Raw genomic sequence first — 12,885 nt, 5'->3', positions numbered from 1 at the left:
AGGCGCAGGGGTGGAGTTAACTCTGTGGAGGTGGAGTGGGGGCTTGGGGAGGACGCAGTGTCCTGGGCTGGGACCCAAGAGACCCTGTGGCTTCCGAGCTAACCCCTTCTAGTCTGGCCCAGAGAAGGACGGTGAGGCCAGCTCGGCCCGGCGGAATCGCATTGCCCAGGCGCTGGTTTCTCAGGCACTGCTGCGTCTCTCAGGGCCTGGGTGGGTTTGACATCCTGGACCCCTCACTCGCCCTGCCCTCCCCCCACTTTAATGCACCCTCCCTGTGCCCCTAAGAGGAAATCCACCCAGAAGGGGATCGTTATGTGGCTAAAGGGATTCAAAGTTGTCTTAGACAAAAGGACACCAGTCTGAATTTCTCCCCACCTGCACCCTTTCCAGGCCCCCTCCCCCCCCTGAGGTCCCCACCCTATCCTCCTTCAGCCTGGCTCCCAAGTTGCCATTTCGGGGGCTGGGCGCCAGGCCAGTTGGGAACAATGGCCAATGGAACTGGAGCTGCCAACTGCAACACCAGCTCAGACTGCCCCCACCAAGACCCCCAAATTGCCTGCCCCCTCCTGCCTGGGAACTGCCCACCACCACCACCCTCACCACTCACGACCCAATCCCATCCAAGGAACATCAATGCCCCTTTCATCCCCACTTGGCAGGGTCTATTGGAAAGGAGGGCCCAAAAGGGAGGAGGTGACCCAGAGTAGAACCGGTCAGGATCAAGCCCAGATTTCAGCAGCCCCACATCTAAAGGATCTCCCCTAGATCCCCCAATTTGGAGCACCCAAGTTTTCCTCCATTCCTTTCCCTTACTCCCTTCATAACTATTTACCCAGAAACTGGCACAGAAGCTGGATACCCTGGCTCCTCTCCTAGTCCCCTCTCCCCTCTGGATGTCATATTAACACTCTCCCGGACAAGGAAAAGCCTGCTGGAATTGGGACTGTAGATAAAGATGCATAAGACAGAAGAGAGATTTCTCCAGCCCGACTGCAACTGGGGGAGAAAGAGAGCCTAGGGTGAGAGCTTCTGCCGGCAGCCTCCTCTGATGTGTCTAAAGTAGTGTTACTTGGAGTGGGGGAGGGAAGGACCTGGAGGTTCCAGCATCTAAATTCGTCTCTGGGTCAGGATGACTCAGGGGGAACCTGATAAGGGGCCAACGCAGGGGCGTAGGGCAGGCAGGAGTTGGGAAATTTCCACTGGGATCTGTTTGCTTCCTAGGCTTGGGGGTCTCAGCCTGCCACAGGCAGTAATGAGGCTGCTTCTGATCTAAGATGGGGTTCCTCCTTGTCAGGGCAGGTCTCAGCCTTGCCCAGTGTCAGTGGCCCAACAAGAATACTTCTGTCTCTAATTTCCTTCTCTTGGGCCAGAAGCAGCTTCAAACTGTACCTTCCAGTAAGCCACAGTTTTAAGTACCTGCTCCATACAAGCCACTGTATAGATGGAATTCAAAGAAGTGTGATGTCTAGTCATACCCTCTCTAGAGCATAGGATCCAGTAGCTGAGTGAAGTTATAAAGATAGAAAAAATTAAGAAGTGATGTAAATATAAATTAATTGTTTAGACAATAAGTCCTATAGCAATAGTTTCCCACCCTTTTCAAGTGGGAGATCAGAGATTTCCATTTCCAAATGAAGGTTTTAGAATCCCCTGATGGGGACAAACCATGAATTCAGCAATACTTTCAAATAAATTTGTTCAGTCTTCTGATAACCGCAACATCTATGCATCTATGCACCTACATGTGCAAAGCTTATTATTTACCCAACAACCAGTCTTCTGTGTACATACAGATTGCAGAGGTCCTTGCAATAACTCAGAAACCCTTGCCCCAGGAGGCTGCAGCCCACAGGCTAGGAACCATTATCTTAGTATAATTCAGAGGAGGAAAAGGGTTGGTTTTCTTTTAAAGCAACCAGTGCTCAAGCTGTTTCATTTTGGGCTTTTTAAATGAATTTATTTTTTACTTATTTACTTTTGGCTGCATTGGGTCTTTGTTGCTGCGCACGGGCTTTCTCTAGTTGTGGCGAGTGGGGGCTGCTCTTTGTTGCGGTGCACGGGTTTCTCATTGTGGTGGCTTCTCTTGTTGCGGAGCACAGGCTCTAGGCGCGTGGGCTTCAGTAGTTGTGGCTCGTGAGCTCAGTAGTTGTGGCTCACGGGCACCAGAGAGCAGTCTCGGTAGTTGTGGCGCAAGGGCTTAGCTGCTTTGTGGCATGTGGGATTTTCCCAGACCAGGGCTCGAACCTGTGTCCCCTGCAATGGCAAGTGGATTCTTAACCACTGTGCCACCAGGGAAGTCCCAGGAAAAGGGTTTTGTTCCTAGGGTAAACCCTATGAAGAGTACAACAATGGAGTACTTGAGTGGTAAGGAGGGGCATTCTATCCAGGCAGAGAGAGATCATGAAGGAAAGTTTTGGGACAGAAATACACAAGTTACTAGGATAAATTGAATAGTAGCTACTATGTGCAAGGTAATTCCCATATATTATCCCCTAATACTATATAAAGTAAGTACTATTGTCCTCACTATACAGATGAAGAAATTAAAGCTCAGAGATGTTTAGTGACTTGCCCAAGGCCACTCAGCTAGTAGATGACTTATCTAAGACTGAAATCCCCAGATTCATTCCACTCCAAGGTTATTCTCTCTCCACTAGGCTTCAGATAGCTTCCGAAGCACATAATGATTAGGCCATTATGGCCCCAGATGAAGAGTAATGTTGATGAAAGGTGGGTGATGTTTGGTAAGGTAGAGTGGAGCCAAGTGTGAAGGTCCTTGAATGACAGGCAAAAAGGTTTGGCATTTCAGAAAGGTTTGAAGATCCATAGAGTGTTCTTGAGTAGGAGCAATGGATAAATAATTGTTCTGTGAAAATTAATCTGATGGGGGGGGTTTAAAAGAGACGGATTATGGGGTGGATAGGGGTGAAGCATTTGACTTAGGAAAGAGGTCATTTAGAAGTCAGGATAATCAACTAGATATGAGATGACAGGGACTTGAATAAAGTGTGGGAGGAATAGCAATGGAAAGAAAGGAGTGGATTTGTAAGACAAGGGAAATTATAGGAATCAGTGACTGATTAGATGGGAAGGAGAGGAAAGTCACCAACCTAGTTCCTCTCTTTTAGGGGCCCTGAAGTTCATTCATCTGTATGGTTTCCAGCCAGAGAAAAGGCCAAAGAGAAACCCCTTCTGAAAGAAGAAACAACACATTTAGAAAAAACTGAATAAAATTATAGCATTACTTTAAAAGAAAAGTGGGGGGTGGAATTCCCTGGCAGTCCAGTGGTTACTCAGTGCCTTCACTGCCGGGGCCAGGTTCAATCCCTGGTCAGGGAACTAAGTTCCCACAAGCCATGCGACGCAGCCCAAAACAAACAAACAAAAAAGGAACATCCTTGACCTGCACAGAAAATTATCTAGAGTCTGAGGCTCAACCTCACCCTGACCCACCCAGATGTGTGACCCTCCAAGGCCCGTGCTCTTTCCACGTGGGGCCCAACTTTGGAAGCCATTTAAGCTCCTATTACACCTGGTCTGCCAAAGCCAGCGGGATTCTCCATGTTGGTCACGAACCTGGGCCTGGAGACTAGAAAAAAGGACAATGTTGGACTGATGTCAACCTGTTTCCATTAACTCCTTCCCTGAGCTCTCCTCAGCTTTTGTTGAGGGACAGAGCATAAGGCAATTTGATCAAGACCCAGAGGACTGGGTCAAGCGGGGCTGAAACCATGAGGGAAGCTTGATCACCTGCAGAGATCAGGAGGTTGGCAACATGCTCAATGCAGCATGCAAGGTAGGGACCTAGGAACCCCACCCCCAAAGATTAGGACTGTAGCAAGGGCTGAAAATTATGTCACAGAAACACTGCTGAGGTCATAGAGACTTCCCTCTTCTCCCCAGTCTTCCCACTGCCACACAGTCACCCCAGCCAGCCGGCTCCCACAGATCTGCACACACTTACTTACAAAGGCTGGGAAGGGTCACACACCATCTGGGTACTCTCAGGTACACAGAAGTGATGGGGCAGTGGGTGGTGGTGGTGATTATTCAGTATGTAGGATCCACACTAGTATCCCTTGTACTGGGAGCAGTAGGTCAGATGGGAATCAGAGGGAAGGGGGGAGGGAGGGAGAGGGAAAAGGGGGTTTGTTCCTGTTGCTGATTCTGATTTTACTTTTTTGTTTTTATAGGATTTACTCTTTTTTTTTTCTTAATTAATTAATTAATTTAGGGCTGTGTTGGGTCTTCGTTTCCGTGCGAGGGCTTTCTCTAGTTGTGGCAAGCGGGGGCCACTCTTCATCGCAGTGCGCGGGCCTCTCACTATCGCGGCCTCTATTGTTGCGGAGCACAGGCTCCAGACGCGCAGGCTCAGTAGTTGTGGCTCACGGGCCTAGTTGCTCCGCGGCATGTGGGATCCTCCCAGACCAGGGCTCGAACCCGTGTCCCCTGCATTAGCAGGCAGATTCTCAACCACTGCGCCACCAGGGAAGCCCCTGATTTTACTTTAACCTTCATCATTATTACTCCTGAGTCCTCCCTTCCCCTTCTCCCTCACCCCCGAGTCTCCCCCCATACTGTCCTCCCGCACCTCCAGTTGACCATGGCATCAGAAGCAGAAAGAACATTCCAGCGGTTTGCTGTCTTTGGAGGATCGTCAAGCAGTGGCACTGAAATGAACAACAAGAACTTCTCCAAGCTGTGCAAAGACTGTGGCATCATGGATGACAAGAAGGTCACCTCCACTGACGTGGACATCGTGTTCAGCAAAGTCAAGTAAGGGACCAGAGACGGGAGCGGGGGGTGGTGAGTAGAACTAACGAGGCGGTGGGATGCGGGAGGGCTTCTGGCACTGTGCTAGCCCCTGTCGTCAAGGCACTCAGTGTGTAGAGGCCCTGTCTGAGTAAGGGGAGGGTTGGACCTTGGAAGGTGATGAGTTCATGTTCCTGAGTTCCTGGATTTCTGTCTGACTGATCAGGGCCAAGAATGCCCGAACCATCACTTTCCAGCAGTTCCAGGAAGCAATGAAAGAACTGGGCCAGAAGAAGTTCAAGGGGAAAAGCCCGGATGAAGCCCTGGAGAACATTTATAGACTCATGGAGGGCAAGGACCCAGCTACCACCGGTGTTACTGTGAGTGAGTCTTCATTCCTGACCCCTGACCCTACTTCCCTGAGTCCCTGCTGCTCCTTTGTCCCTTCCTCCATGCCGATGTCCCTAACCCCTGCCAATAGCAGCACTGCAGGGAGATAGGGCAGAAGGCCTCTGGGCACTGTTGGTATTGAAACAGACTTTAGAGATCATCGAGTCATTTCAGAGGTGAGGAAACTGTGAGAGGAAATGACTTACGCAAGGACCACAGCTATTTTAATAGTAAAACTTAGACTCATTCCCAAGCGTCCAGGATCTGGACCAGGCAACTAGGGCCTGGCAGCTTTCGGGGGACCCTGAGTGCAGACGACTTGGTACCTGATCCTCACTCCTCTTCTCGCTCTTATGTAAGGTGAAATATCTGACTTCCTCCCTCTCACCCGCCCTCTGCTCCCTACTTGTCCCCTCTCTACTAAAAGCTCTTCCTATTCTAGGTTTCAAATAGAGCCTTCCCAACAGGACAGACTTTGTGTTTTAGGTCTGGGGTTGAAGTCCTCTGGCTGCAGCCTAGTCAAACTAGCTCCTCTGGAAGCAGAAAAATACACACACACACACACACACACACACACACACTTATTCCCATAAACCAGATTTCTTCCTCACAAGTGGATGGTTCTTATTATAGTTCCTGCCTACAGCTGCACCTGGGCCCTAAGCAGGCAGCACCATGCCAAGGGTTGAACAAGAGCTCTGAGAACTAGTCTAACTGCTAGAAGGCCATCTCTAGAGAAGGGGCGTGACAGTGGAGGGGAAGGGAGAGGGCTCAGACGCCTCATCCTCTGGCTTGCAGAAAGCAATGACAGTGGGAGGGGTGAGCCACCTGACGGACACCAGCAAGTACACGGGCACCCACAAGGAGCGCTTTGACCAGAGCGGCAAGGGCAAAGGCATCGCTGGACGGGAGGACATGACTGACAACTCAGGCTACGTGAGTGGCTACAAGGGTGCTGGCACCTATGATAAGAAGGGCAGCAACTAGGGAGTAGCGTCATCTTAGCCTGCCGGCCCTCGACACTGCATCTTTAACACCGGGGAGCTTGGGGGACAATAAACATCTGTGTGTGCGGCAGCTCATGGGCTCTGTTTTCCACCAGGGTGAGGGAAGAGGGGCCCCTTGGTGCACAGACAGAGAGAGGAGCTGAGAAACCCAAGGATGGGGGTTCTCAGCACCACAGCCTTTACTCTACTTGGCCTCCCCGCCATTAGGTAGCATCCCCTTCAACAGCAGCTTCTAAGAACACGGCTGAGGAATATATTTGGAGATAAGAGAGAAGCTAGATGTGGAGGCAAAAGTATTTGCTACTTGTGTTCACATAATACTGATATCCATCCCCTTCGACCTGCCAAAGGAGAGTAGAAATTCCTGATTGGAGCTAGTAGGACCCAGGTATTAGCAACTAGACCCTTGCCGGTCCCTCCACCTTCCTAATGTGTTACAATCCATGTTTTGTTTGGGGAGAAATAGAAACCAGAGAGGGTGGGCCAAAGATCTACTTAGCCTAACTCCTGTTATGAGTTTATTCTAGAGCTGACGGGGAGGGAGAATCCATTTTCAACACCCAGCCTGGAACTGAGTTTTACCCCACCCCACCTCCATCATGGTAGACATGGAATGGAAGATCCTACTGACTGCCAAGGGTAGCCCAGGAAGATGGCCAGAGGTGGGTGGCCTCCAGGACTCTGAGAGTAGGAGTTCTGGTGCACTGAGGAAAAAGGAATGAAATCAGAACTAATTCAGATGTGTTTTTTTATCTTTTTATTTTGCAGTGATTCACAGGCAGATGCAAAAAGTACAGACAGGTCCCATGTACCCTTCACCCAGTTTCATCCAATGGTTATATCTTACATAATTCAGATATGGTTTTAAAACCTTCTGTGACTACAGCTGGGCCCACTTCACCCCTGCCTTGTCAGAGGCAGATTCTGGAGTTTGGGGGATGTTAGGAGGAGGTTGGGAAGTAAAAGGATGCAGGAATCTGGGGGGAATAGGTCAGAGAAGATAATTTGGAAATCCAGTGAACCAAGCTGAGACGGATGGAAGGAAAAGAGGTCAGAGAAGAATAAAGGGTGACTAAAGAGGTTGGGTGTGTAGGGGAGAGACTGCACTGGGCTCCGTGGTGGAAGGAGGACAGAAAGGACAGGTTACATGAAGAGGAAATCAGTGATTCCATAGAGAGGAACAGACTGAGAGCTCGGGGGAGGGAGCGTGGCCTGGAGAAATGAAGCTAATATGAGTCTAAGACTCTCAGGGAGGTTCCTATAGCTGGAGATACCTACCATGTGGGTGAAGGAGTAGAGGGAATCATAAGGGAAATGGGGAAGACTGAGAAGGGAAGGGTGGCAGGGATGGGGATTTGAGACTCGGAACTGGTACCATGGTGTGAGCTGAGGCTCTGGGCCTCCAGCCACGATACAGGATCTGGCCCAGTAGATGGACTGTCACTGCCAACTGGACACAGTCAGCTTCTTGGGTGGGTGAAACTGTCTGTGGGAGAGGGAGGGTGGTGGCAGGAGTGATGGGGGGAGATAAACAAGTTAGAAAGAGCCTAGAAGACAGTACAACTTTGCATGGTGACCAAAGCTCTGGACATATTTCCTATCTCCCTGGTCTCTTGGGAGGGGATCCTGCCTACCTTTGAAGCCAGGAAGGAAGCCTTGTACCAGGGATCAGAGCTTCAGGAGTGGGGACAGGCTGGTCTGTAGCGGCAGTCGGGGGGGCTAGTTCAGACTTAACACGTCCCATCCCTAGTAGAGGCCCATGATATCTATCGGTTCAGCATCATACTTTTGGGAGCAGAGCAGATAGAGCCTTTGGTCGGTTAGGGCGCTGGTGTAGTAGCAGCTGGTGGGTGGCTGCTTGGAGCTCAGGGAGCAGATTGTGATGGGGAAGGAGTCCTGGGTGACTGTACAATATTCATTGTGGTTCTCACAGAAGCTCTCGCTGTACTTGCAGAACTTCTTGATGGCGGTCCCCAGGGCATGTAAGACATAATGGATCTTTGGGCAATACCAGCTTTGTTGTCTGCCCCGTACATAGGACATCAGACCATTACAGTAGCCCCGGAAACCCTTTGCGTAGTTAACCTTGGGATAGTCGATATGTAAGGTACGGAAGTTCTTGATGGCAAGCTGTAGCTGGATGTTTTCGACCAAAGCTGGCTGGAGGAACAGGAGCTGGGCCACAGGTGGTGCCATTCTTCCTGCTGGCAGAGTTAAGGTGGTTGGAAGCAGAGGTGGGTCTCGAGTGGCTCTCTGCCCCTTCCCAGAGCTTCCAGTGTGCCCCCCAGTCTCCCCTATGTGCCTTCCCCTATGCCCTCAAAGCCGGACTGTGCTTCAGAGATCATCCGGCCCAAGTCTTCATGCCTCAGAGAGAGGAGACATTTGCCCAAGGTCACCCATCTGGTCAGCCACCTCTAGCTTGGTCTACCTTAGGGTCTCAGCCTCACCCAGTCCGGGAGCTGTAACACTTACGAAATACGAGGTCCAACTGGTCCTTGGGTGAGAGACGCTTCCCCTTTATCCCTGGCCCAGTTAATCCTTCTGGTAAAAATGCAGAGAGTCCAGAAGGGACAGGCTCAGCTACACTTCTCTGACTGAAGTGGAAGGACGGGAGCTGGAGGACAGCAGGGCAGGGGTGGGATTCTTCCTTCCTGAGGCCAAGGACAGCCCAAAGGTAAGAAGAGCCTAGAAAGGTTTCTGGATGAAGACCAGTCTGAGAGGAAGGACTGTCCCCTGGGTTTGAGGAGGCCCTGTGCTGACGGGGGTGGATGGGGGGGAGGAAAGAGACATTGCTTTCTGGTCTCCTCCTCTCTGGTGTCATCAGAACACTTAGTTCCAGCCTCCTTGCGAGAAGTCCCGAAGTTCTTGGGTTTCCTTTGATGTCTTCTCTGGTTCACAGGCCATGCTCCTGTGGAAAAGCGACAAGGAAAGCACCGTCATGTTCCTGAGGAACAAAGTGCTGCTTATTCCTGACCCTCAGAGAACAGAGGGTCTTCCGCTCTCTCATCCCACTCACTAGATCCCCAGAGGCCAGGTACGCAAGGGCCTCCCGCCTGAGTGCCGGGCTGAGAATCAAAGACCTCGGTGTGGACCCCCCCCTCCACCATCAACTTCACTCCAATCGTGATCACACTGACACTCTCACCTGTAAACTCAGGCCCTCTCAGAGTCACAGCACTCCTGGAAATCTATGGATGCCAACCCCGAAGCCTCAAACTTGTCAGGTGGGATTAGACAACACAGCCTGGACTTGAGGGGGTGTGGACCGCCTGTGTCCAGCTGATCTCGCTGTAGTTTGTCATGTTGGAAAAAAGGGCCAGCCTCTTAACTCTTTTTCATCAACACCTGCCCCTTCATCAGAACCAAAGAGCTAGCTCCCCAGAGCCTGCCAGCCACAGTCCTTGATGCCCACAGGCGTCTCAGCCTTGCCTCCACGCACCTGTTGTCCAGGTTGGACAGCTTACTATTCTCTCCCTGGAGAGCGGCAGAAGGGAGTCAAAACAGAGAATGCTGAGTGTCCCAAGGCCAGTGTGTAGTTCAGGAAGGGTGGGGGGGCGCATGAGAGAGTCGCATGGGTGTTCCTCGTTCACAGCCCCCTTAAACTTGCTCTTTCTGACATCACAAAGCAGAGTCCAAAACTGAGCCCATCCTTCCCCACCTCACTTTCCCTCCTGCCTTGTCCCTTTCCTCAGTTACTTAGGCAAGAAATCTGAGAGTGGTCCTCGACCCCGCCCTCTCCTTAATCCCACCTGTTTGGAGGCGGTACCGCATGGTGGCTCAGAGCAAAGCTTTTGAGTAAAACAGACCAGGAATTGCATCCTGGCTCTACTGCTTCCAGGCTGTACACCATCAGTCTAAGTTCACTAAACCGGTATAAGCTTCAGTTTCTTCATCAGTTAATGAAGATAATATTCTGTACCTCGTGGCAGTCTTAGGATTCGTTAAGATGTATATCGAGAGCTCTTAGCCCAGGGCCTGGCACACGGTGAGTACTCAATCCGAGCATGAGTCCATCAGTCACGCAGCTCTGACCATCTTTTTTTTTTTTAATTAATTCTTTAAAAATATTTATTTATTTGTTTAGCTGCGCCAGGTCTTAGTTGTGGCGTATGCAATTTTCGTCGTGGCATGCGGCTCTTAGTTGTGGCTTGCGGGATCTAGTTCCCTGACCAGGGATTGAACCCAGGCCCGCTGCATTGGGAACGCGGAGCCTTAACCACTGGACCACCAGCGAAGTCCCAGCCCTGACAATCTTAACTAAAACTTTTCCCGAGCCAGTCTCTTCCGTTCCTATTTCTTCCCCTGCTCAGGCTTTCCCCTCTCCTGGACGCCACACACTCTCCAACTCCAGGAGGACTCTACACCTCATAGGACAGAAGACCTCCATGACCTGGCCGCCACCATGTCTCAAATGCATCTCCATCTCTGCCTGCTTCCCCCACTGGTGCCCACCACCTCTCGCTCACGTTATCTCCTCTACCCAGCATGCTGCTCTCTCCTCCCGCTCTCACCCCCGTCAGTTCCGCTGGGCCAGCTCATGTGAAGATCAGCCCGGACGTCCTATTTAAGAAGCGTCTGCTCGGAGCACCTCCCCAGGGAAGTGTGCACAGCCAAGTAAGTGAGGATAAAGCCCACACAGGCAGGTGGCTCATCTGTATCCTTCAGGCTGGTGTATCAGCCAACAGCCAGTGGGAATCCATGCAGGGTGGTGCCAGAGCCTGGCTGACTCAAGTCTTTGGTTTGAGGAAGCTACTAGCACTTTGTGGCCCCAGAATCAGAGTGTGCCACCTCTTCCTTATTTGCTCAAGGCTGCAGCTTCCCTTGGAAGAGAAAGGGGCTTTTCATGCCTCTTGGTCTTCTTTCTTCATTCCTACCCACCCACCACCGCTAACCTCTGCACACAGTGTTACAGAGATGGAACAGCACATAGTAAAGAGTTTAGGACTTGATCTCAGATAACCTACTGAGCTTCTGTTTCCTCTTCTATAAAATGGAAGCCTTCCTCACCTCATGAGACTGCAAGAATAAAATGAGATGGTCAATATGGAGGTGACTTTTAGCCATTAAACAATATATAAATGGAAACTGGATATGGTCTCCTAGGTCTTATAACAACTCACTTTTTTCTCCAACTCAACATCTGCAAAGCCTTCTTATTAAAATTAATTTATTTTATTAATTTATTTTTGGCTTCATTGGGTCTTTGTTGCTGTGCATGGACTTTCTCTAGTTGTGGCAAGCGGGGACTACCCTTCCTTGCAGTGTGCAGGCTTCTCATTGCAGTGGCTTCTCTTATTGCAGAGCACAGGCTCTAGGCGTGCGGGCTTCAGTAGTTGTGGCACATGGGCTCAGTAGTTGTGGCTCGTGGGCTCTAGAGCACAGGCTCAGTAGTTGTGGTTCACGGGCTTAGTTGCTCCGTGGCATGTGGGATCTTCCCAGACCAGGGCTCAAACCCGTGTCCCCTGCATCGGCAGGCGGATTCTCAACCACTGTGCCACCAGGGAAGCCCTGTAAGGTCTTATATTCCCCAAATGAGCCAAGTGACCTCCCCCCATCCCCACTCTGCCAATCTAGAGCCCTCTTTAGCACCTGACTTAAATTCATCTTCACCAAGCTTTCTATTAGTCATGCCCCACGTTGATTACTTTTAAATACTTTAAATTGTTGAATACTATCTGAAAACGCTATGACAAATGTTGGGGAAAATAGAAAGGTAAATAAGACAGTTCCAGTCCAGATTAAATTTACAATTCAGTAGGAACAACACACGTATGAACATATGTTACAAAGGCATGAGCACGGGACCAGGAAAAGTGCTGAGTGCGCGATGGCCTTCAGGTTCCAACCTACAGTCCTACTGGTCTGGTCTTTAAAATCCTATCCCAGAGGAGCTGATCCATAGGATTGCTTCATCCATTCTGACAAAGCCTGAGATTCGTGGAATTGTTACCCCATTATACTGGACTTTACATATGCAAGAATCATCCTAGAGATGAAGAAACTAAGTTTTAGAGAGGGATGGTAGCTTGCTTGAGGTCATATGTCTAATTCAGTGGTTCTCCACGGGGAACAATTGGATCACATCTGGAGACATTTTCTGGTTGTCACAACTGGGAGGTGCTACTGGCATCTAGTGGGTAGAGGCCAGAGATGCTGCTCAACATCCTACATTGCACAAGACGGCTCCCACAGCAAAGAAGTATCCAGACAAAAATGTAGATTGTGCTGAGGTTGAGAAATTCTGGTCTAATGAGAGAATCAGATTTCCTAGCAAAAGCAGACTTATTTATACTTTATATATTGAAAAGGATTGGTAAATATCCAAGACTTAGAAATATTCTTGTTAGACTTTGCTTGTGATGGCTGGTTCTTCTACCAGCAAAAGGATTATTGATAGTTCATCATTGAAACAACTTTTTGTTATTTTTCCCGTAGAAGTGACTTTCTGCATATAGCCATCTACACATTCTTTCCCTCCTCCCCTCCCCAATGGTAGGATTTCTAGAACCACTGGCTAGAGTGACAAGTGCAGGGATGATTCCCTATGATTGAGGGGGTGCCCCAAGGTTTTGCCCCAAGTGAGCTCACTACAATCTCAGTGGCATCACTTTTGCCCTGTCCAACTCACATTGTTCAAATAGCAGACTGTGTCCTGGGTTCTCCTTGAACCCAAAGGATTGCTTCAGCCATTTCAACCTTCTTGTCATAGGTTCACCTCCACTCCAGGGTTAAAGTT

The 12,885-nt window shown here is 50.0% G+C and overlaps 2 protein-coding genes across 2 annotated transcripts; one reads left to right on the top strand and one right to left on the bottom strand.

The window, feature by feature from the left end:
• The first annotated feature begins 3,950 nt into the window (after nt 1-3,950).
• TPPP2 (tubulin polymerization promoting protein family member 2) lies at nt 3,951-6,219 on the top strand. Its single transcript, XM_065872452.1, has 4 exons — nt 3,951-4,008; nt 4,535-4,776; nt 4,979-5,132; nt 5,941-6,219. The coding sequence occupies exons 2-4, from the start codon at nt 4,604-4,606 to the stop codon at nt 6,127-6,129; spliced, it is 516 nt and encodes a 171-aa protein (XP_065728524.1). The 5' UTR covers nt 3,951-4,008; nt 4,535-4,603; the 3' UTR covers nt 6,130-6,219.
• A 1,676-nt stretch (nt 6,220-7,895) lies between these two features.
• RNASE13 (ribonuclease A family member 13 (inactive)) lies at nt 7,896-8,345 on the bottom strand. Its single transcript, XM_065872862.1, has one exon. The coding sequence runs from the start codon at nt 8,343-8,345 to the stop codon at nt 7,896-7,898; it is 450 nt and encodes a 149-aa protein (XP_065728934.1).
• Between the last annotated feature and the right edge of the window lie 4,540 nt (nt 8,346-12,885).

This window comes from Phocoena phocoena, chromosome 2 (genome assembly GCF_963924675.1).
Source record: "Phocoena phocoena chromosome 2, mPhoPho1.1, whole genome shotgun sequence".
NCBI lineage: Eukaryota > Metazoa > Chordata > Mammalia > Artiodactyla > Phocoenidae > Phocoena > Phocoena phocoena.
The sequence above is the reverse complement of the archived record's forward strand: the minus strand, read 5'-3'. Positions and strand labels throughout refer to the sequence as shown.

Excerpts from the sequence above, each read along its gene's own strand:
- TPPP2 (XM_065872452.1), top strand. The coding sequence starts at position 4,604 with ATGGCATCAGAAGCAGAAAGAACATTCCAGCGGTTTGCTGTCTTTGGA. Across the intron at positions 4,777-4,978 it reads ATCGTGTTCAGCAAAGTCAA|GGCCAAGAATGCCCGAACCA; the intron begins GTAAGGGACCAG and ends CTGACTGATCAG. Across the intron at positions 5,133-5,940 it reads CAGCTACCACCGGTGTTACT|AAAGCAATGACAGTGGGAGG; the intron begins GTGAGTGAGTCT and ends TCTGGCTTGCAG.
- RNASE13 (XM_065872862.1), bottom strand. The coding sequence starts at position 8,345 with ATGGCACCACCTGTGGCCCAGCTCCTGTTCCTCCAGCCAGCTTTGGTC.